The sequence below is a fragment of the Thunnus thynnus genome, chromosome 2, assembly GCF_963924715.1.
Source record: "Thunnus thynnus chromosome 2, fThuThy2.1, whole genome shotgun sequence".
In the NCBI taxonomy this organism is placed as follows: domain Eukaryota; kingdom Metazoa; phylum Chordata; class Actinopteri; order Scombriformes; family Scombridae; genus Thunnus; species Thunnus thynnus.
The window spans coordinates 20199300-20224518 of record NC_089518.1 but is presented as its reverse complement, the minus strand read 5'-3'; the positions used below and the strand labels follow the sequence as shown (position 1 = coordinate 20224518).

The 25219-nt window shown below is 39.5% G+C and overlaps 1 protein-coding gene across 2 annotated transcripts; it reads right to left on the bottom strand.

Annotated features, from left to right (window-relative positions):
- Nucleotides 1-3290: 3290 nt before the first annotated feature.
- slc14a2 (solute carrier family 14 member 2) lies at nucleotides 3291-11712 on the bottom strand. 2 transcript variants are annotated; one of them, XM_067608754.1, is made up of 11 exons: nucleotides 11073-11712; nucleotides 9640-9977; nucleotides 9118-9189; nucleotides 8839-9019; nucleotides 7947-8136; nucleotides 7484-7612; nucleotides 6296-6488; nucleotides 5683-5830; nucleotides 5324-5458; nucleotides 5127-5176; nucleotides 3291-5034 (listed from the first exon to the last, which is right to left on the bottom strand). In XM_067608754.1, the coding sequence occupies exons 2-11, from the start codon at nucleotides 9661-9663 to the stop codon at nucleotides 4615-4617; spliced, it is 1542 nt and encodes a 513-aa protein (XP_067464855.1). In that variant the 5' UTR covers nucleotides 9664-9977; nucleotides 11073-11712; the 3' UTR covers nucleotides 3291-4614. The 2 variants fall into 2 exon arrangements, with proteins under 2 accessions (XP_067464855.1, XP_067464865.1); XM_067608764.1 differs by lacking the exon at nucleotides 11073-11712 and having other exon boundaries at nucleotides 9118-9257; nucleotides 9640-10979.
- Between the last annotated feature and the right edge of the window lie 13507 nt (nucleotides 11713-25219).

Sequence of the window (25219 nt, the reverse complement as noted above, 5' to 3'; positions counted from 1 at the left end):
TAAAGAGATCATTTCATTTGATTTATTTTGTGGATTTAATTTAAAAACAATCAGAGTCTTTTGGATTTGCACTGTATGTTCACATGTATTTCATTTGGTTAATTCATGATGAGTTATGTTAAATGCTATTTGTAAAATGAATCTCTGAAAGAGTTTTTTTTGTTCTGGTTATGAGAGATTGTATTTTGTGTTGAATTTAAGACATGGGGAATTTCTTTCATTTACTAAATTAAGTAATTAAGTAATTTCAGGTGTAATACTGTGAATTTTAAGAATAATTCCTAGAGGCAATAGGAAAAGAAAATTTGAGTTATTTAGAAAATGAAAAGAAACAGACAATGGAAGCATTTATTTATATGTATTATTCTGTACTGTATGTGCAGATTGTTTTTCCAGTGATCGCAGACTGATAGCTTGGAGTCCATTCCTGGCTGGATTTGATAGCGAGCCAGTTCCAGTGGTGAATCCCTCCAGAAGGAGCCTTGTAAGCACTGTGGCCAGCTGGATTGTATTTGTATTGGATTCCACTCTGCAGAAGTGACCCCACGGAGTTGCAGGAGACTCCAAGATAATGAATCATGAGCACATATTAGTTTATCCTACCCGGGTAGAGAAACCAGAACAATTTATCATATTTTGTTTTGTCTTATTTACAAAGAGCTCTGTTTCATTTCAGGGTTTTCAGTCTAAGCTGTAACCTTGATCCTACTACAGTTTGTGAGGTAGATCACATAACAAGGCAAATAAATATTATTAGGATGAATCACTGGTGTATGCAGACTGTATTTTCTATTTTTGGTTTTATATTTAGGCCTGTCCAAAGCTGTATAACATGCTAAACAATATGCAAGATGCATAGTAACTAGCTTGCTAGATACATACGTAGCCATCTCTATACTAAGTATTTGGTACAAACTTGGATCGAAGCCGTGGTGTAGTAAAATCTTTAAGGAAATCATTAGAGTATTTTCTCAAAATGTGTTTACAGTCCTGTAGCTTGGATTAATTTGCAAGTGTAGAGAGGGAGATTAGCATTACAGATGTGGAGAAGATCAGATGTTCTGTTGTCCATTGAGAGGCATCCTAATTGAGCATAACGAGGTCATAAACATTTACAAACTCATGGCCAAAAGGATTCCCCTTTTATTTCACCAATCTTCCTTCTCACTTCCCTGACAGGACTGCTCATAACAGCTGATTCTCAAACTGTTAATAGTTTCCATGTTTTTACTACAGATGTGTTTGAGAAATAAACATTTAAAATATCACCCATTTTCTGTATTTTATTACAGAGATGTTTGCAAAATAAATGTTTAAAAAGTAAACCCATTTTAATACAGAGGTGTTGTTTTCCTTATATTCTGAATCAACCTATAAAATATTAATCTTAATTACACATGCATCATTCATCATGCATCATTGTTCTCTGCTGATAGGGGCCCAATGAATGTATCAGATGTCCTTTATATTTTTTCACCCCTCAGACAGACTGAGTCTGCCACTGCTGTGCAACATATAGGCTAAGTGTTTTATTGTAGGCTCTACCATACAGGAACCACATGTTAGTGCACTTCTCTGAGAGGTTTAAAGAAAGAAAATCAACAAATTATTGCATGTTAGAGGCCATAATTTATACCATGAGTTACAACTATACGCATCCAAAAACACAATTTAAAGAACACTAGCATTATCATGATAAAAACTGAGCCATGCCAACTCTATATTACACTCTGATACAATCTACAATATAAACTATAATATATCTCTAACTTAATCTTTGTACAACTGCTTGTGAGGAATATACATGCACTCAAAACTGCAGGATTGGAGAAACAACCGCAGCACTAGGAACACCTCTGCAGCAAAGATGTTCTGATGATTGTTGTACTCACATTTAGAGCCTCACTACAAATTCAAATGACTAATCCCCTATAAATCTATATTTATCTATCATCTAGGCCTATATATGGTGATGAATAGTTCTTTACCTTGAACAAGTTGTTGTAAACCAACCAACCAAAACTTACTGTATTTGATGTTTTACCACCACATAAAAGAGGGTAAAAAAACGTATATGTTAAAAGAATAGGTCAAGTCAATATGCTTATTCTCTGTCATGGCGAGAGTTAGATAAGGAGATTAATATCACTCTCATGTCTGTAGGGTAAATATGTTGCTGCAGCCAACAGCCAGTTTAGTTTAGCATTATAAGACTGGAAGCAGCTAGACTGGTTCCTGGAGTCTTTGCTGGTGCAACATTAACTTTAATTACTGTTCCGAGCGAATAAATAGTCTGACACGTAACCCTCCTTAGAACGATGACTTGTTGATTTTATACTTTTGTTTTTGTTCATGTTAATTTGTGCTTTAGAGGTGTTGGTATCAGTGGATTAATTTTAATCATGGACAGAGCCAGACTAGCTGTTTTCTCTCTTTATGGTTAGCGAAGGTAACCACTTGCTGGCTTCATATTGAAATGCAATCTTCTCATCGAACTCATGACAAGAAAGTGAACAAGTGTACTTTCCAAAATGTCAAACTACTCCTTTAAACTAAGTTAAACCAAGCCAAAGAGGGAATAATGCTGTTCTTAGTGAGGTTTAGGGTTATAACATTTCAGCATTCTGACAGGGTTTGATTTTAGTATTGGTTTTGATATTCTTAACTTTGGCTTTGACACATAGTACGTGCCAAAAACAGGCTGCTGGTTACCTCTTACCCATAGCTTCAGTAGAATCACTGCGTCATAGAGGTAAAGAAAGTAGATTTTTGGGGCCACGTTCCACTGTGCAGCCTTTCACATGGCTGAGGGAACACCAATGTCTTCCAAATTGGTGCAAAATCAAACAGTAATTATAATTACATCCACAATGCATCTAAAAGGCATCTCATAGTTCTTTTGTCTTCTTGTCTAATTTAATTACACGCTGCTGATTTGATGACCTGGGTTGGATGGTTACAAATATGGTGACCACTCCAATGATGAAGGCTATATCCAGGATCCTGATTCCTCCACGAATCACCATAGACTAGGTTGTTACTACTTATACCTCTCTGCTACCCAGATGGCAATTGGGATGGTCAATGCACCTGTTATGGTCCTGCCCACTGGGCTAATGCCAGTGTCCCTGGTTGGATGTCATGGAGTTGTGCTGGAAGAGCTTTGGAAGGGCAACTTTTACCCTAGGACAGTTTTTCTCAAGCAAAATAGCTCCTCATGCAATTATTTCTTATTAGACTTTGAATAAATGCTTTCAGGCAACTTTAAATAAATCAACATTGACAAGATGTATTATTATAAAATAATTTATTAATAAAAAATACACATTTAATAGATACATAAACAGGACAAAGTCAAAACTTAGTATATGGCTGGACCATGTATGAAACGCTAGAGGGCTTTCAATTTGTATGTCGCCTGGTTACCATCAGGCATCGCCAGCATTTTTAAGATGTTTGTTTTTATGTAAGTTTAAGTTTATTTATTTGCATAGCACTTTTCATGTAATAGTTATAACTCAAGGTGAGAAATATTAAAAATACTTAAAATACATTGCACCAGATTTTTGGTGTAGACTACATAATGCTGTTGTAAGAAGGCTTGAGTTAAGATTCAGGCTATTTTTCATATATTTTATATATTATTTGTCTTACCCACAACCCAAAAAAATAGCTTTAAAACAGAAACTATTGAGTTAATCATAAATGCTAAATGTAAATGATCTCAATACAGTGTGTTTCATGTGTGTAAAGTTTGCATTCATAAATGTATTTGTTATAATGCTTTTATTTTATTAACTATGAACACTAGATGCATAAAACATGCAGAAATTGACAGTAAGATGATTCACAAATAAAAAATATATTAAAACTTAAAAAAGTGACATATTAACAGTCCTATAGCACCCTGTTTACTAGTGCACACATGTGAAACACGACTGTATCTGCGGACTTTCCGCGAGTTGGTGCTCCTGTGAGTGTCATCGGGAAATGTGTGTTTTAAATCTTACTTCAGGGCTGCGCTCACTCTCAGTCCTGCAGAGAGTGAACTACGCTAAGGGCTGCAGCGCTCAGTCCTGCTGAGGCTGAGTGCCCATGGACATGACTGTAAACACCACCTGATGATATAATCATTTTGAAAGGGCAACGGCCAATGGGGAAACTCTAACACTCGGCCTTCCGACCAATGGTGTAATTTCATCACTCAGTCAGTGAATCACTTGCTGTGTCCAAAGTCACTCCCTATTTACTATATAGTGCGTTCCAGCCTCCGCCATTTTATTTGAGTGTCCAAATGCTGAGTGTATAAATATATCCACTATATAGTACCCTCAAAAATTCGACAATGGACAAAGTGAATGAGGGAGAGATTTTGGACACAGCCAGTGACTCAGTCAGTCACGGACAATTCTGTTTCTTGGGTTGGTCCAGCCAACAATATTACAGAACAAACTAGTGCAACACATTATCCATTCATTCCATTAAACCATTGGACTCAGAAAGGAGCACCAGCATAGGTTTTCAACTTATAGTAAAATACACTCATTTACATCCTTCATACATTTAAGCATATCATCTCTCTCTCTCTTTTTCCATCTTTGCATAGGTTTAGTTTTAAACATTATCAGCAACAGTGACCTCGGTTAGATTTTTTTGTCTGGTTTCTTCTTCAGTACCTTGTTGTTCCATGTCTAGTACATGGTCTTTGATTTGTATCTCGTCATTTTTACCCTCTGATGCCTCACTCGTTACTTTGCCTTCTTCCATTCTTTCAAGCTCCAACCTCAGTTGTTCTTTCTCGCTCAGTATCACTTCTTCTTCGATGGCCCTCTGCTGCTCATCCTTCTCTTTCTTCTCTTTCTCCGCCTTCTCCATTTTCTCCTGCTTCTTCAGTTTCCAGAAGAAGCCCAGGTTTTTCTCGGGGTAGGTGACTTTGGAGAGCGGCAGCTTAAAGATCTTATTGGTCTCCGTGGTGATGAGGAGAAAAGTGAGGGCAGAGAGACAGAAAGGCCAGGTGCAGGCTGGCAGACCAAACTGTAGACAAAAAGCATATTATATCCTAGTTAGTGGTGTGTGGTTTTTGTGGGCTAAATTATGAGTAGGATCGAGAGAAAATGTGTACTTACCCTGGACATGATGTTGGCAATGGCTGAGCCGAGGTATGCACAGAAAAAAGCTGCAGGAGAGAAGAGGAGACCATTACATGAGATTGTAGATTACAAATATCTGGCTGCTCTATGCCATGGTTACACATCATGTGACCATCATGTCTGTATTAGATGGAATTTTAGATAATGTTTTCATCTCCTGCATGTCTACTCACCGCATGTGATGGCAAGCAGGTGCACCTGCCAGGTGAGAGCGTAAAACATTCCTCCGATGGCAATGCAGGCTAACACACAGTTGTATCCCCATAGACCAAAGTAGATGTCTCCAAATGGAGCTGACAGAGCCAGGCCTGCAAAACAAACACACACAAAGATAAATCACAGCTATCACAGAAGCGCCATGTTCAGTATAAGTTTGGACTATCTTCATAAATAATGACCCCCCCTGTTATTTTGCATATTTTAAAGTAAGTTTTTAGGGTCATCTTGGAGTTGGGACATTGTGATTGTGGCTTGAAATCATTCTGTAAGCATGTAAGCATGTATTGATGTGGGTATTGTTTAGTCTTCTTACCAGAAACCATGCCAACTGCAGATCCCAGGACAGCATGAGCACAGGTGATAGGGGAGGAGATGAAGAGTGAGATGATGAAGATTCCTCCTGTCCAAGGGTTGTCGCAGCCATAGACTTGACCTATCCCCACAGGCACTGACATGAATAGCTAAAGAGACACAGACAGAAAGGTTAAACATAACTGCAGGTGCACAAGAAAGCATGATGTACACCCTCACAGGTGTCAGTTATGTTGCCTCTTCCTAGACCTCTTCCCCACAGCTGTGTGGGTGTGTATTGTGTTTGATTGACTTCTCCCTGACTCTCCTGCTAGCTTTGATGCATAAAATAGCTTACAACAACATAGCTCAACTTACTTTAACCTGAGGAGAGGTCTTGGAACCAGAATAACAGAAAACACCAGTGTGGGTGTGCAGGGCTTTATGCTCCTACAGAATTTTTTTTTTGTCGCATTACTACTGGGTCAGAAGTTGAGGAATCTGTCAGATCTGGATTAGCCTAAATAATTCATCATCAAATGTCATAGGGGCAAGATAAAAACACTTGACACCAGCTCACATTGAGGTATATGTAAGGAGAGTTTCGTCATCACAAAACATGGCCTGTCACTGACCTTGGCTACATCAATCTCAGCCCATGTGATGTTGGGCAGCTCCGAGCGAGGTTGAATGAGGACTTGGGGGAAGTGGTGGTTGTAGTGGCCGGTGGCCACCATGTGGAGACACACCAGGATATTGAAGGGCAGCGTGAACACTGGCAGATCCCACCGACTGTTAATAGATGCCAGGGCACTGGACACGATCGGGCTGAAAAGTAAGGATACAACATTCCCATGTTTAGATTTAATTCACTCCTAACACACACAAATATGTATGTACATTTATTACAGTGTATGCTAATATCTCAATCACATTCAGAGTTGCTTTTGCACAATGTTCAGCTCTTATGATTAAACATACCAACTAGCACCAGAGACGCCAGTGATACTTTCAACTATGGGCTCAAATTAGGGTCATAAGTATTGTAGCTGTATCACCATGTCTGGATGTGTGCATGTTCAAATGTGTGAATGTGTAAAAATGTTTTGATCAAATGAATTCAAATGTTTGAATGTGTAGATTTAATTTTTGAATCCACAACTTTGTGAACAAATGAAAAAGATTTGCACAAAGGTTTGCAGTTACACATCTTTCTGTTTGTGGATAAAAAAAAAATTCACACAGAACTCAAATGTATGTGTGAATCCCAAGTTTAGAGCTAAAAATCAAATCTATGAGTACAAATACTTATGTCCCACATTTGGCGCTTCCTCCTGAATAGTCAGTGGAGATGCTCTGAAACAATGGGGGCATATCCACTGAAGGAACTGAAAGCATGCACCAACTGAACAGCCTCTGAACTTATTTCAGTAAAAATGTGACTTAAATGTCTAGTTAACCATCACCAACCATTATGTTAAATTGTTGTTTTTTTTCATTTGTTCACAAAATGTCATGCACAGCTTCAGATCTCCTTACATATTCAAAAATTAAATCTATTTGTTCAGATATTTGTAATACAGCTACAATTCTTATGACCCTAATCTGAGCCCATAGACAACCAGTTGACTATTGACTGACTGAAATAAGCAAAGATTGGCTGAGGTCAGGGTAATGAACTTTGAATTTAAATAGTTGTAACAATTTGTCTTTAAACTCATCTGAGGTATCATGGTTAGGTTATCATACTTTCTTACATCTAATTCTAATTTCTGATACGTTATGAATCTAACATTTTACCATTAGTCAATCTAGCTGCTTACCACATCATAGACATGAAGATGTTGGGTAGCAGAAGCCACCAGTACCAGTCTCCTGCATTGGAGAACACAGCCATCAGCAGGCCCACCAGGATGCCGTTGTATCCGTACAGCCCTGCAGCTATTGCACCCCTGTAGGGAATAATTTGATTTAATTAATTATTTTCCTGTTGCTCAACACCGTGGTGCATGTTATGTAACCAGTTCACCTTCTACTGTTAGAAGGAAATCATCCTGTTCTGTTTATAGTTGTCATGATTCATATCAGCACAGTCAGCAGCTGACTAACTAAAGCAGCCTATTGTTGTTGTGATTGACAGCAAGTTAAAAAAAAAAACAATGGGGATCTTGTGGACTTGTATGACACATGTAAATGAAAAACCTAGCTTCTTCTAAAAACAGTAACATAATATTTCAATGCAATCTGTAGCATCACTATAGTCAAAAAATAAATGAGTGCTCAAACCTGTTCTGTTGCAGAATGAGGGCAGAAATTGTGGCAAAGAGTGTGCCCACAAAGCCATTGAGGGCCCACCAGTAGTTCTGCAGGATGAGGCCGGCAAAAATGATGAGGCCACTTAGAGGGTTGTTGACAAACATCACCTGGGCAGCTCCACGCAGAACCCAGTCCAGTATCTGCAGCAAGATAAACTGTTCTGGATTGATGGAAAGAGAGAACAGAGAGTGTGTTGACATTTTCCCAGAGCTGTGTAATAGGCTTCCAGCAGTGAATGTGAGGCAGGTTTAGGTCCTTCCCTGGCTCACAGTTGTGTAGCCAGGGACAAAAATGAAACAATCCTGGTTGGCTTCTCAAATGAAGGTGAATTTATTTGACTGTGAGCAAAACTTGCTCTTTAAAGACTATCAAAAGACACACAGTGTGAAGTAGAGCCAGGAGACAGAACCCATATTAGAAAATATTCACATGGCACATGTTGCATGTTTTTTTCAGACTGATACATTTTCTATAACCTGGCACAATGTCAATTAGTTTTTCAGTGTTACATAATAAATATCATATGGTAAATGCAGTACTTCCCTGTTATTTAAATTCCTTCTGGTGTCTCTTTTCAGATACTAATTGCATAATTGAAATCAGGGTGGGGTAATTGATCATTTGACAGTAAAATTATGCATCTAATTTGCATATGGACTAAAATTTGAAACACTGTTTAGCACAAAGAGCAGTGTAGGGATCCAGTATGCAGCATATTTTTCATAGATAGAGTGAGTGTGTGTGATGTAGCTACTCATCCCTAACACAGATGTACCCGTGTGATATCATGCCATTTTATAATGATGCCATTTCCAGTGTACTACTGAGCTTGTTTATCAAGGAGAGTTATCAGTTAACTTACTTTGCATCCATTTTCCAAACACCTCCATGTCTCCAGAGAAGTAGGAGACTCCCTTTAGGAAGCAAGCCCTGGCCTTCTGCAGGTTTGTGCGTCCTGCAGGCTGCGCAGAGTCCTTCTTGTCCATCTGGGGCTTGTCATTCTCAGATTGCAGGTCAGGGTGCGCCATCAGTGGCTGGAGTTCCTGGAGCAACAAGAAATTACAAGGACTGTTTGAATCATGTAAAAATACACACAGTATCTAATTTATGCCGTACATCTGATATGGGAGTGCTGACGTACGGTGAGGGTGGTGGCAGGAGAGTTAGAGGGCAGTGGAGCAGAAGCGGAACAGTTGATATTCTTCTGAATATCCTGAGAGGAGAGAAACAAAGGTGTCACTCAGCAGCACACTCAGTCTTCTTCAGCTTCAATTTATCAACCTGTATGAAAAACAAATGTGACATAATCTCATGTATTAAGAAAAATGTATTTATGCATTGAATATGTGTTAAAATATGTTATTTTAATGTGGCTCTATTACAGTGGAGAGAAGGTGAAGCCAAAACCAACAGGCAGCATTTTAATATAATGTAATTACTTGGCTGTATTGTGCCACCATGATTTGAGCTAATTTTTTAATTTTTTAATGAATCATCCATCAAAATCAATGCTTTCAGATAAAGGAATAATCATATTAAACCTACAAGCTTTTAACATTATACCTACAGCCTTCTATACAAATAAACAGGCACCCATTAACTACAGTTTATTCGTAGTTTACTGTCCTGCTGGACTTTGGCAAATAGTTGCAAGTTCTCCTACCTTTGTGCAATGTGATCCAGGCATATGTCTCAGAATGGACACAGGCTGTATGGTTTGTCAGCTTCTCTCAAGCTGTACTCCGGAGACTTACACTGGGCTTTTATAGCATCAGAAAAACCCACCTCTTCTCTACACTCCACCTCTCTCTCTCATCCACCTCTTTGTTTCCCCTGCTCATCCTTGACAGCAATCACAGGCGCTCAGCAGTGATAATCGTTGCCACACCCAAGTTTCCTCCTGCTCCGACATTCCTTACCACACATGAGGTGAAGATGAGGTCAGGTGAAATCTGGGTTTGCACATTTTCTTGAGTTGTCGCAGGTGTTTGTTGCAAAACTCTAGTTTGAGTGAAAAACCGCAAAGTCAAACTCTGTACTCAGGGACCTGATCCCTCTCCTACAGTCTAACACTTGAGAGGCCACGGGCTCCAAATATCAAAGTTCAATGTCAAACCCTCTGAGCCATCTCATATTGGACGTCTCTGACCACAGTACATAAATAGTAACTTAACACCTGCAGAAAATCTTGGACACCTTGGAAAAGGAAGGAAATTGTGATGGGTATTTTTAAAAAACATTTTCTGACAACTTACAGAATTTCACAAACACTCACGTCAAGATTTTTTTTATTCAACAATTTACTGTAACATGCATTTTAGTTTTGTTCATGTGATGCCCTGGAACAAATCTGAGCAATTTTGACACAGACTGTCCATGAGCTCACAAGCTCCCCCCAGCAGATCCTGAGAGACACAACATTTTATGAACATTTAACACATGTTCAGTTACAGGAAGAGGTGGCAGTGAGGGCAGAACTCAGCGTTGTTGTAGGCAGACTGAATGAGCGCCTATCAATAGAAGTAGGACGTGGACATAACTGATTGGAGGTTGTATGGAGCATGTGACTATAACTGACTTCAGTGTTTGTCTGAACTACTGTAAGGCTTCATAGATAATTAATCAATTAACTGAGAAAATAATTGGTAGATTCATTACCAATTAAAATATTCATTAATTGCAGCAGCAGTGTGGACAGAGGAGCGCCAAATTTCAAAAGACTCTGCTTCATCTGCAGAACTGATGAAGAATTTTTTAATAACAATGACTTACAATAGGAACAAGAGCCATGCAGTCCAACCCTCTCAAATAAAAAGCTAAAAGCACAATCAGAGAACTACAGCACAAGTGCTTAGAGCGTGTGAAACTGGCAGCTCATAAAACACCACAGATGAAAGCATAAGAGTAGCTTCAGTGCAACTATTAGAAACCTGTTTACAGGAGAATATATTAACTCAAGATGATCTCTCTCTCTCTCTCTCTCTACGTCGACAAGACCAAAGAGCTGATCGTAAACCACAGGAAGGAGAGAGGGTCTACTGTGGAGAGAGTCAGCAGCTTCAAGTTCCTTGGCGTCCACATCACTGAGGACCTCACCTGGGACGAGCACGCCAGCCATGTGGTGAAGGCACAGCAACAGTCTTTTCACCTCAGACGACTGAAGAAGTTCAGTATGGGGTCCAAGGTTCTACAGGAGTTTTTACAGAAGCACTGACAGCACCCTCTCTGGATGTATCACCACCTGGTATAGTAACTGCACTGCACTCCACCACAAAGCACTGCAGAGGGAAGCGAATGTGAGCTTCCCTCTAACCAGGATATGTACAACAGGCGGTGTGCCAGGAAGGCCCACCGGATTATTAAAGACCCCAGCCCCCCCCAACCATGTACTGTTTCAGCTGCTACAGTCTGGCAAGCAGTACCAGAGCCTCAAGGCCAAGACCAGCAGGCTCTGGGACAGCGTTTACCACCAGGTCACCAAGCTTATGAACAGTGGACACTAATGGCCTGCAGCCTGCATGATGTGACACACACATACATAAACACACATATACAGTATGTACATACACATATAGGTATTTATCCATATATTATAGGTGAGACACATGCACACCAGACTTCACATACGTACACTCATATGTTTTACACTCTTCTGGTTGTTTATTCTCTCATCTATCACTCCGGCTTTTAGTGTTTTAACTTTTTTTTTTTACAACATCGTCAAGGAGCTGAAACCAAAGATTTTTACTCTCTTATACTTGTGTAAGGAGATATAACAATAAAGAAACTTTGAAAACTTGAAAACAAGTTTAAGCTCAGTAATCCTGACCATCCACAGCTTCAGATGCACCGTGGTAAATTATCTTCAACTCTACAACTACATGCCAGTGAAAAGTTTCAACAACCTGAAACAGATTTGAAACCTTCAACCAGGAAGGTCAGCGAAACGATTAGTTCCAACCTGGTGATGAGTTACTCTTTAATGTTGGACAGCCAATGTGCTTTTGAGCGTTGACCATGTAGCATTATGTTAAAACTAAAGCCATGAATAAAACATTTCTATGAAAATACTGTAATTAGGAGAATATCATTGTGGTACAATTTAAGGACAATCAATCTTCTATCTATGAATATATAATCAGAGAAAATAAAGGCATGTTAAGACTAAACACAATTATTAACCTGAAAAGTAGATAAATATAATAATAATAATGTACACCTCTTAATTAAAAATAGATTTTCCAGTACAAATACAGACACAATCAAGGCAATCATTGTCTTGCAGTGCAATTAGTAAGACAATGAACTGACTGACACACTGTGAGCGTGTCACCAGTCATAAACTAACACTGTCAATCCTGCTCAATCCTGCTTTTGAATGAATCATTCACCTTGCTTAACGTTTATAAAACTGATGACTCAATGCATGATTACAGTAAAATGTACTGAATGTCAAGAATAACACCTGCACACCAGCACCTGCTCACAATTTTAGACCAAAATGGTGTTGGAATTTAAAAATGCAATATTCAGAGGTCAGTGCAACGCTGATCATGACCATGAGTAATTTGTTGTGTCAGAGAGGAGCATTAAGAGGCAAAAGTTTGTCCTGAATGTCTATCAAGGTGGCATGCCTCTACAGCGACAGGTGTCAGACCAGTTCTTTCATTCAGGATCACGACAGCAAAAACAACACAAAACCATTCATACTGTAATCTGTAACCTCTAGTATTTACACAGCTTTACATGAGCACAGTGATGTTTCTCTGGGTGGTAGTGGGATTTAAAATAATTGTTTATACTGTTGCACTAAATGTCTTCATCAAATGATTTCCAAGTCACATTATCGGAAATAGTGCACACACACACACACACACACGTGTGCGCCCCCACACACGCCCACACACACACACATACATAGGAATTATACAATAGATAAATTATAGATGATGATGATGCTCCAAAGGGTGTGTTTGTTCCTTGTGTTTATTTAGTCATTAAACACAATTACAGCGTAGTTATAGAGCTGATGAACAACAGTGATTAATGCTGCAGACATCTAGTCATCACTGACGAAGGAAGAAGAGCAATAGCCCAGCCATGAGGGTGTGGGCCAGAAAAAGATTTCTAACAACTTCGTAAGACTCATTAAAAGAGGAATGAAGAACAAACTGGTCTGGCGAAATATTTGTGGCAGCTTTTACCATGATATTTCCAGGAATGGTTGTTCAAGAGTTCAGAGGTAAGCAGCTGGTCAATGGCAGGTTATCGTTTATCAGACGATATGGTTCAACTGCTTAAGTAGTGATAATGTAGTGAGTTCTGTAGCTGTAGTCACATATTTCCTTTTGTATTGATTTTATTAACAGAGGCAGTGCACTCGAATAAAAATCACTTTAAATGTGCCAGTTAGCCAGAAGACTATTTTTCCATCCTTTTTAGTCTCTGGGTGGATGTCACTTAGTCATCCATGTGCATATCATCACTGTGATATTATTGCATAATTTACATGTAGTCATTGGTTACCTAATAGAAAGAGAAAACAGAAACAAAACAGTGACTGTCAGATTGTGAATATGGTAGATTTCCCCTTAAAATATTTCACTGAAATAGATATACTACTATATATATATATATATATATATATATATATATATATATATATATATATATATGTATATATGTATATATATATATATATATACTCAAATGGGAACACAACATCAAACTCATTGTCGGATGTCCATTCTACGCAAAATGCAGGTCAGTGTTGCAAACAGTACAAAATCTCCAATTTTCTAACACTAACATGGATAGAGAAAGTCTAAGAAAAAGTCTAACACAAGAAACAACATAACATTTTATCATCAAAATGTCACAGTTATGTTAAATCTTTGTGTTTTTTTTTTTTTTTTAAAAAGAACCTCACTTTGGCATTTCTACAGTAAAATGTTTTGTTGTTATTCATTATGTAACATCTCAGCTCATCTATGACAGCTCTTGAGTGACAAGTCGTTCATATTTGTGAGTCAGCCTCCGGGAACAAGTTGTCCTGATGCAGAGTCTCTGAGTGGAGCAACTTCTGAAAGAGCATTAAACCTTCAGGTTTTACTTATTCAAAGCCACACCTGTCTTACTGTACGTGCCTCACCTCACGTCAGATTGACTTGATTTACTGATTTATGGTGTGACGAATCACTTTAGTAGAGTGGAGTGATTCAATAGCTTTACATGGTAGTGATTAACTGTCATGTAATCATAGATATTAAAAGTAAAATTAGTAATTTCATGTAAACATTATCAATAGAGATACTTTGTGTTGTTAGAGAACCAAACCTGTTATTTGTGGCTTTATAAATCTCAGTTTGATGCAAAAGTCACAAGACACACCGAGAGTCTGGAAAATTTCTGTGCAACAACCACATGCAACATCAGTGGTCTGCAGTAGAGTACAGTAGGTTGATGCTGACATCTGGTGGAAAACTAAGAAATTACACATCAGCTGTGTCCATTTATTTCCCTCTCCTCCTCCTCCTCCTTTTCTCTCCTCTCCTCCTCCTCCTCCTCCTCTATGATCACTTGACCTGTAGACCTCGCCTCACACTGGACCAAACCAGCACTTTCCTCCGGATCCATTCAGCTCTGGACAGCTTCGTCTTCACTGAGGACTACGTAAAGACTGAATTTCTCTTAGACTGGACACAAAATTCTCACAAAATAAAACCAGTAAGACTGAGCCGCACACAGGATCAGACACTTCTGCCCTTACTTCCCGAGAAACAGATCTGACAAGATTAGAAGAGGCAGCCGTTCAGTGTTTTCATGCAGCCAACTCACCCTCATGCACACACAAAAAGGAAGGGGCCACAAAGTATGCCCCTATGTGTTTGTTTCTGTGTGCATGCGTGCGCGTGTGTGTGTGTGTGTGGGTGTGATGGGGTGGTGGGTGGTGAGGGGGCTCCAGCTTCTGCCAGAGTCTATGGAACCTGATACTTGATGACTCCCCATCACAAGAATGTGAGTTTCCTTCTCTCGGAGCATCTGGCCCGACGCCCGGCCACATCTCCATCTGTGTGTGTGTGTGTGTGTGTGTGTGTGTGTGTGTATGTGAGTTGTTACTATTTGCCCCTTTTTCAGAATGAGCGGCCTCTTTCAGCACAGTGAGACATTCTTTGTATGATCCTTGTCCCATTTGTTTTCTTAGTCTTTTGCTAACCTGCTGTCACTTTCATTTGCAACTTTCAGTCTGAAAAAAGGAGCACTTCCAGGATTTGATCTACATGAGTCAACACACATGAGTAGTGCATTGTGTAAAGATGGAACAGGAACACACAAAACCTTGAAAAACAGCCTCTCGGATTATTTATATATAAACATTTTATGAGGATTAAAACAACCTGGCAATAATGTGAAAGTGGCGAGTTTTCTCTCCCTGCTTAATACTTTTCATTGTCGCAGGAAACTGGATGGTGAACACACTCACTTCTACAATAACCTACAGAACACCTTAACTTAACGTCTCACCTTGCTTCAGAGATGTAGAAATGTACTTCAGGGCATCTCGGTACACCGTGACATCACTGTCAGGTGTGGTTACAGGTGCACACTTCTGACCACATGCAACCACTGCTGAGTCTGGTGCAGTCAGAGGTGCAACAGACTTAAAGCTTTCAACCAGAGAGGGCAGTGAAGCTTTGCTTTTTAGCCTGGTGAGTTCTCTAACTTCACGTCCTGGGAGCATCTGAGGGAACCCACTCAGACGCAGGATGACATGATAATACTGCAGGGACACGGTGAACTGCTGGTGATGCTTGCTGAATACTAAATCAAGATTAGAATACTTCTATGGCAGAAGAAGATTAGTAGAAGATACAGTTTCTATTCTTAAGAAACTACATGTGTGCATTACATAATCATATGTATTTGCTCTAGCATACTACATAAAGCAGCTGATATTCTATTCTTTCTCCTCTGAAATCAATGCCGTTAACAACTGGTCAGATTAAAAACATAATTCGCCTGAAATAATTAGATAACACAGGACCAGTTAATGTGATATTAAAGTATTAAATTGCAGATGAGGGTACACATGGATTACGGGATCTAAAAGATGTGAGATTATGAAGATTACAGGATCACTTGCAGTTTTATAGTTTCAAACCATTCCCTTCTTTTTAATGAAAACCTGAATGTTCAGGTGTGTGTGTGTGTGTCTGTGTGTGTGTGTGTGTGCCAGGTTTTACTCATGTTGTGGGTACATAAATATTGACTGGCCTTTTGGGGACAAACAAAAAATCCCCATAACTTAAATCATTCATTTTAGAGTGAAGATTTGCTTTGAGGTTAAGGTGAAGGTAGGATTTCGTTATGGTTCGGGTAAGTCTTCAGGAAATGAATGTAAGTCAGTTTCCTCTGAAGTGATGGAAACATGACTCGTGTGTGTGTGTATATGTGTGTGTGCTCAAACACCTCACCCCCAGCCTCATAGCATTTACAAGCAGTATATAAACATTTAATAAATGGTTTATAACACAATATAATGTAGATATTAGTAGATATAAGAACAACATAAGTGTTTATTAATGTACAGCATTTGTCAACAATTATAACTTCTCCTATGAAGACATATTGTAAACTGTGTTTTACTATATTGTCGTTTATTATCTGTTTATACACCAGCCCACAGGAGCAGTTACAGTTGTTGACATTTTAACCTATATCTGCTTACAACTAGATTATGTCATAAACCACTCATTTAATGTTAAAAATGCTAGTTAGGTGTGTTAAAGTAAAGTGTTATTAATAAACTTTCTTAGCCAATGTTGACAACTATTTCACAGCACTTTCTGCATTCCCTGCATTTTTTCCATGTTGTTAAAGTCAACATAAATGGCCAAAAATGGTCAAATGTTTTGGCTCCATTGCTTCCCTCAGGAGCTTCAACATTAAATCTGTCATATAGGAAGTTTCTTAAAACATGCTGACATCCACTGGAGAGGACAGATGTCGGCAAGGCTTTTCAAATCTTTATCAGTAGAACAAACAGTTTTTATGTGGTAATATATCTTCATGTTTATTGGAGTGTTTTCATTCGTAAAGGACAAAGGTAGCAAATACAATCAACACACACATGTAGGGGATAGTTACAACCCTGATCACCTCAAGATGAAAAACATGAAATGTCCTTTATATATTAATCATATCACAATCTTTTTACCTTTTTCACAATAAAGTCTTATGTAGCTAAATGAGCAGATTGTCATACTGTTTTGAACCCAGAGCTGGATGTGTACATACTTCAGTTATAAATAGGCTTAGATAAATGCATCTATTGGATCATGTTGTCTAGATGCAAAAAGTCCATCAGTTAGTGACTCATTCACCATCCATAGAGCTGCTTTGTGTTAGTCAAACAATACTTATTAATACAATACAAACATTACAAAGTCTATTCATTCTCTGTGAGGTTGATGTGTGACATAAAGGCTCTAAGACACAGAACTGGGCATTTGCAGAGTTTTTGTCTTCACCCTCAGCCTAAAACTGATTTGAAGAATTCAACTGTTTCTTGATACAACTCTCCCTGTTCATAACTGTATGAATGTAGAAACTAACAGCAGCACCAACTTATGTTGGTCAAGTTTTTTATGTTTAACAAAAACATATAACAAATCTTTTAATCTGTTTTACACATGAAAACTTGTTACTGTAGTGAATTTAAATTAGATTAGATTCAACTTTATTGTCATTGCACAAAGTACTGAGATACAAAATACAGCTAAGCAGCATCTAACCAGAAATGCGGAACAGGGCAAAAAAGTGCAACAGTTACAAACATTATATACAGAATACCGTGTGGTGTAAATATGTAAATGTTAGAGGATCTAACTGAAAAGTAAGATGAGGAAGTGGAATTAAATTTAGACTCATTCCCACCAACTATACTCTTCTCCATGCAACAATAAAACCTCTTCATAAAATAAGTCTGTTTTTGTGAATTGTTTTTCACCTATTAGTTTTGCAAAAGCTGGCTGATGGACAGGAAGAGAATACGGAGAGAAAACTCCCCTCTGGCACTGCCACTTGAAAAACATCATTAAGTGCCTCGCTTGCTCGCTTGCTGGATGAAGTGCTGGATTCTGTTTCCCTTCTTTAACATTCAATAAACTGCACTTCCCAGAAACCCAAACACGATATAGCAGTTTATATATGTATGTGTGTGTGTGTGTGTGTGTGTGTGTGTGTGTGTGTGTGTGTGTGTGTGTGTGTGACAGCAGGAGAGCGAGAGAGAGCAGGTACGAGTGAAGACAAAGGCTCACTTGTTCACAGCGGTGCTTTATCCTCATTACACTCCTCATTTGTTTACACTGTTAACTCTCTCACTTCCTCCATCCTTCACTGCCTCCCTCTCTCTCACTCTCTCTCTCTCTCTCTCTCTCTCTCTCTCTCTCTGGTGACACATTCATTCAGTACACAAACTGTAATCAGTGTTTACACTCATGCTGCCCTTCACTCGTGACATGCAACTCAAACTGTTACTGTAAATTGGTCCGTGCACTGTGTTGGCAGGACATGTAGGTTTACAAACATTTCACATCTGAATCAATGAGCCAAAGTGCTAAGTAAGGTGAGGAGAAATTCAGACCATAAGAAAACATATTTAAGAGGATGACGAGGAGGGCGAAGTCATTTGGATGAAAGACACGACTGGAGATGATTGTGGTTAGGTGGTAGAAGTGTCTCGTAGTGCAGAGAAGATGTGAGTGAAAGCAAAATAAAGGGGTTAACTGTGCAGCTAACTCTTGGCTCACAAAGAGACAGGCCCGCAGAATTAAAATCAGACAGACAGAGAAAATGAGAGCAGAAGGGAGAGATGAAGAGAACGAGAAAAAGAAGGGAAGAAAGAGAGGGAGAGAGAGAGCAAAAGACAGAAAGTAATTGGTTCTATGATGGCTTCCAGCTGCATGGCACTCGGCCAAACCAACTCTTCATGACACGCACTCACACACTAACACACACACACACACACACACACTTCGAGTCAGTAGTGCACCATAAACATAAGATCTTGGTAGTTTCTGACAATATATGTTAGCAACTGTGACATGCTAGGTTGCTCAATGTGAAAAATCCATTTCGTGATTGAAATAACGACCTGTTACTTCCAATAATGAGCAGATTTCTTTCAATTCTGGTGGCTGAAAATGTCTAACATAAATGAAAATGTATGTTTGTCCACAATGGCCCATGGATTAAGGGCCCAAAAGGTTTTTTGAGGGTTTTTTTTTGTTTGTTTGTTTTTTGTAGAGATGTACACTCTGCAGCAGAGCACTCTGAGGCATTACAGCAGCTACCACTAGGGTGCAGACTAAATGACATTACACATTCATTCAATAACTTCCCTCTGTAATGACATCAGGTTCTCAGTTCAGTTTAAGATGCATAAATTGAGATACAAAACTGGAACTTGTTTGTGCAACGACTTCAAGCCTGTTAGATGCTTTAATAAAGACTCGCATGTAAACAGCAGAGTTGAAACTAATTTGATGATTCCCCGACAACTGATTTAAGCTCATATGGACAGATGTAAATGGTTTTGGTGGTGATGTATGTTTGTGTGTATGCGAATGTTGGAGGCATAATGTGACATCTGTTTGAGAGACAGTAAATTAGCAAGTTTCCTCCCCGCAAGCGAAGCGACAGAGTGTCTCACACATACACACACGCACACACACACACATACTCACTTATAGGCGTACACAGTGCACAACAGAACGTAACCACACAGTCATCACACGGGCTATCATAAACATTAAATATTGGAAACATGATAAATAACTCAGTGACAAATCAGGGCTGTGTAGCGGGAGTAAACAACAGATTGATGCTTGTGTTAACACTTTTACAACATTCAAACACTATAAACAAATAAACGATCAAAATGAGTTATGATAATGGCAAAAACAGAAATAATTGTATGTGATATTTGAAAATGAAACAAAATGAATACCAGCCCTCTTTTGTCCTTGGCTAATTAAGAAATTAGACACCAATACTATTCCTAAGGTAATGAAACCATTGGATATTGTACGAATCCAAACATAATAGCCAGGAAAAGTTCCTATTGTCTCTCACAGGAGGAGATTTTGGCATGTCCAAGAAAGCATATTTTTTTCTGTACAGTTTGTGAGCCTTCTCTAAATGCAAATTTCACTGTAACAGACATTCCCAGAAAAGACTTGAAAAAAAATAGAAGAACAGAAGTCATTAAATATCTTTCTTCTGCATGCAGCTGAGCTTGGCTGAAATATTTATTGAGACAGAGATGGGGAAGTGTATCTGTCGGCCAGTTTAACCGCTCATTTTCAGCTCTGTGTGTATCTCTGAAGGAGAATCTCTCTAATTGATATGCAGCTGACACTTTGTGTTACACTGCAGGTTAGTGATAGGCTGTTCAGTAATACTGTAACTGCTAAAACAAGGCTTCAGATGGTTAATCCATGTCTTGAGTCGGTAAAGCCGTCTGCTGTTTGACATTCTCACAGCTTCTTGCTCTCTCTCCCTCCGACCCTAGTTGCCTGGAGGCTTTATCCACTAAGTCAAAACATTGGCAGCTCCAATATTGTAATTCCTTTTTGAAAACTGATTTTCCCCTTTATGGCTCATGCTCATCTGTTTTTCATGTGGCCATGACCAGGAGAATAATGTTATTAGAGTCCAAGTAAAGACAAGGGCACAGTTTGGATCAGATAGAGTTTGATGAGGGCTGGAAAGAGCAAGTAGGCTATCTTTGTGGCACGCCAAAACTCTCTCCCTCTCCCTCTCTCACACTGATGGACGTCCACTGCTCCGCACTCAAACAGATGGTAGAGGCATTAGGAGCTGGATCTTCAGAAACGAGAGAAGTGAAATTATTATCTCTGACATTTCAATACAGCCTTTAGTCCAAGCTTCCATGAGGACTTCCAAATCCATTCAAGCTAATCTAGACGCCTCTTCACACAGCTTATCCTTCTCAAGGCTCTTCCTTTCTAAGCCCGTTGGATCACTGCTCGTCAAAATCATCTCAAACAATTTACAGTGTGTAGAGCGCACCCACAACATAAAGACACCATCGTGTAATGACATTTAAGCCTTCAGACACTGACTGGAAGTGACTGTATCCATTTCTCATGGTGTTTATGCTCTCAGCAGGAGACAAGCCAAATCCCAGGCTATCCCATGCTAAATTAACGTTGCACGAGCTGAATGTGGTCCTCACTTTTGCAGCAATATGAGCAGTTATCAGAATCACACAAGAGAGTCTTATTATGCTTGGTAGTAAATGACTAATCTTTAATGAGACCCACATTTAACCTTCTAATGGCTCTTTATTAGACTAACGAGCTATGCCCCAGTGTGTGTGTGGAAGAGAGGAAATGTGTGTGCAGACTATATGTGAGCGCAGCAGCGAAACACTAATTAAGCTGTCGGATGGTGCAGTAGATTAGGCGGGCCCCCTGCAGAGTCTTCGGCCCCGATAGGCAAACAGGCTTCATCCCTCAGCCAGCCAACCCAAATACATCTCAGCCCAGCGCTGTACGGAGCTCAGCAATAACATCGACGCTCACTACACCCAAATATCTTTAGCCCAGTGAGGCCAGATCAGATGGCCTGCCAGAGCCAACAGACTGCTGGGTGACTCAAAGAAGGCATGGACTGAGATTTTAGCCTCAGCTGAAGGGGAGATTATTTGCCGTTCTCACAGCAGGGTCTGTGTTCATACTCACACATTGAGTCATATGCATTATGCACATACAGTATGCATTCGCAGATAGATGCACGCTAACAAATGCAAACATAAACACACAAACTGATGTCAGAGATAAAGTTTGGTAAGGAGAGAAACACGAGAGGGGATCGAATGTTCTGCAGAGTGCAAAGCGTTTGTTTCATGGTTTGAAAAACCACAAGATTATAAACTTCTTGTATATTGTGTGTGTATGTGTGTGTTTTAAGATGTAGTCATGCCACCACAAAAGGAAGGAAACTCTATAGCCTCGGCTTTGCACAAATAACAGTTGAAACTACTATAAGAGGCATGATGGGGAGAGAGTTAAAATAACTTAATCATAGCCTATAATTGATATAATTTCTTGTCTCTCTGTCTGTCTAGCTCTTTCACACGCACACACACACACACACACACACACACACACACACACACACACCCCACAGCAGTTTCGATCTATTCAACTCTTACAACATTCACATCATTGTTGTGTGTGTGTGTGTGTATACAGCAATAACTCCGATGCATCTGCTCTCAGTTTACATAAATTAATGAAGTAAGATTTGTTCTTTTCCTTCCCTTTGAGTTCCACTCTGTGAAAGTTTTGGGAGTTGTGCATCTACGGCGGCTACACATCCTGACCTGGGTTAAAATAAATTAATGAAAGAGGTTGTGCACATTACTCAGCAGATGAATAACACATATTTTATTGGTCTCTGTTGGATTTGTGGCTTTTTCATCCAGGGTGGCCACAGATTCTAATTTGGGTTTCTTAGATTACAGTTCAGTAAAGTATCAGATACAGCATCCTGTCTAAAGGAAACACTGCACTGTTACTCACACCTCACCGTGTGTGAAGAGACGAACATATATTTTTAGTTAAATTGTGACCATTTCAGTTGAAAGCACATCCCGGGCTGTGTGCATGTACCTGCGTGCCTGCGCATGGCTTGCATATGACTACAGCTCATCCTGGAGGATGCGAGGCTGCTCTCCCAGGCTCTTAAAATGGCCGCCTGGAGGCATGGAGGAATAGGGCTCCTTTTATTAATGCTACACCTTTGATTAATCTGAGCAAATCTGTTCCCCATCCAATGGCTGACAGCTCTGGGGCCGAGGCAGGGACCCCAATACACACACACAGACACACACACAAACACTGTCAGTGAGTGTTGACACAGTCCAGATGTTGGCAGCTCTGTTCCAAATGAAAGCAGGGCAGCCGGCCAACAACCTGAACCACTCTCCCCATCAAATGATATGTTTACAATAATACTGTTCTGAGGCTCAGGAGACACACGCACATGTGCACATGTATGCACACAGAGACACACACACACACACTCACATACACAGCATGCAAGCGCATTCTCAAAGCAAGGGAAATGAACTAATGGAAAGCCAGCGTACCACATTGGGTGCAAAAGCGAACCAACTTGTGGTGGAGCAGAGAGAGAGAAATAGAGAGAGAGTTTGTTAGGGTAGAAAGCAGAAGAAAAAGCAGAAAATAGAGAGACAGGGTGTGACAAATAGACTGATCAAAAGAGAGGAACGAGTCATTATCATTGCCTTGTTTGGATCTGTATTCCCCCCGCTATGTCAGTCAGACAGAGAGAGGCAGGGGATGGAAAAATAATAGTGTAGTTATGTAATGTGCCTCGCAGGGCTGGAACTGAAACAGACAGAGACAAAAAAACACCACTGGTTCCACATGGAGTTGCAGCAGAGGTCAGACTGTACCTACTGTTCTCTATAGCATTGGCTCTCAAGCATGTTCTGCCTTTGGACCCCAAAGATTGAAGTGACCCACTTTTGCAGAAGTAACACAACCGAATGTTGAACTCTGACACCAGACGCTGATTCTTTATTTTCCCTGTTATCAAGCCAGTTCACTTGAATAATTGTCGGTGTGCGCCTAGGGGCTGTAAATATTCATTATTTCTCAGACATTAGGTATTTATCACAAAGATTAAAAACATGAACATAAATTTATGCATTGCAAGTATTTTTCTCATAACATAAATCATTTGGCAGACCTTTTTCTCTCAGAGCTGCCTGGGGGGTCCAGAGCCCCAGGTTGAGAGCTGTTTCTCTTTTTTCACTCTCACACACACACACTTTTGTTGACACACGAAAATGTCTGCACAGGTGTTTCTATCTAATGACTACCTGAGAACATTTCTATATGTTGATACATAAGCAAACATTGTCATACGCGTCTAATGAGCAGCCAATCAGTTCCAGTCCGTTGAGTCTAATCAGACGTTTGTCTCAGCATGGTACTCCTGACTGTCACGCAGTGTCAAACCTTGACAGCTCAAAGCATCACTCCTCTTCATTATGTGTAAACACACATGCCACATATCGCATATCCAGACGTGTGCATGTCAGTGCATATGTTGGGAAAATGTGAAGATCTGCGTGGATAACATTACATGCGCAAACATACAGGTGTTGCAATGGATGTTCTGTTATCTTTGTTGCTATTCTGTTCTGGACTATTTCCTGGAGCAATAACAATCAGATAATATTTCCTTGTTGTCGGCCGATGAAGACAAGCCACTGCAGGCATAAGAGAAGGGATGGGAAAAAATGAGTAAAACAGTCTGATAAAGAACTTAATCCATTCATCTGTTCCAACAAGACTAGACAACAAGAGGAATGGTCCACTGTGCTGACTGTTTGCCTCGACTCCAGGAAGTTATTATTTAGATTAGAATTAAAGCACTTATTATGGGGTATCACACAGATGCTACGGTCAATCCTTTATGTAAAATTCACATACATTTGAAGCCCTGTGAAATATTACATTGTGCTATGTCGCTATATTATATTGCAGTAATGTTGAATAATTTGTTAACTGTAATGCAGATTTTCCACCACAAGTGTTTAAGATATGACTGCTATCTGCACTCACTGAGAAAGCAAATTTGCATGTGTGTCTGCTGTTGGGGAATTCCTCTTTCATCCTCCGAGCAGTACACATTATCTTTTGTGCTGACCAAAGTGTGTGTGTGTGTGTGTGTGAGAGAGAGAGAGAGAGAGAAAGGAGAGAGGGAGGGAGAAAATAGGAGAGAGACACTTGGTATTGTCATATCAAGAGTTGATTTGCGGAAGATTTATTCCAAAATGAGTTTCACCATTTTAGAAATGAAAAAAATGCTGACATTAAAGCAAAACCTGCTAGTTATCAGACTCTGTGCATAACATGTAAAATTACAGATGAATATAAATATCTTACACAAATAAAACCTTGGCAAAAAAAGAATATTAGGCAGCCATATCTATCTGATTTCCTGTGTCTTTGCTCAACAAGACAATCTATAGATGAAAGTAACTAAATAGAGAAGTCAATACACTTTATAATATGGATGCATATATGGAGTCATATCAGATATGAAATGCAATCAGAAATGCAAAAACAATACAAAATTTGTTAGGTAATATATCATTGAAGCAATATAGTACATGA

Bases quoted from the DNA above. Each gene is read 5' to 3' on its own strand.
- slc14a2 (XM_067608754.1), bottom strand. From the start codon at position 9,663: ATGCCTGGATCACATTGCACAAAG. The intron at 8,137-8,838 runs GTAAGTTAACTG...CCATCAATCCAG, and splicing joins GTTTGGAAAATGGATGCAAA to AACAGTTTATCTTGCTGCAG. The intron at 6,489-7,483 runs GTAAGCAGCTAG...CTTACTTTTCAG, and splicing joins ATCTTCATGTCTATGATGTG to CCCGATCGTGTCCAGTGCCC.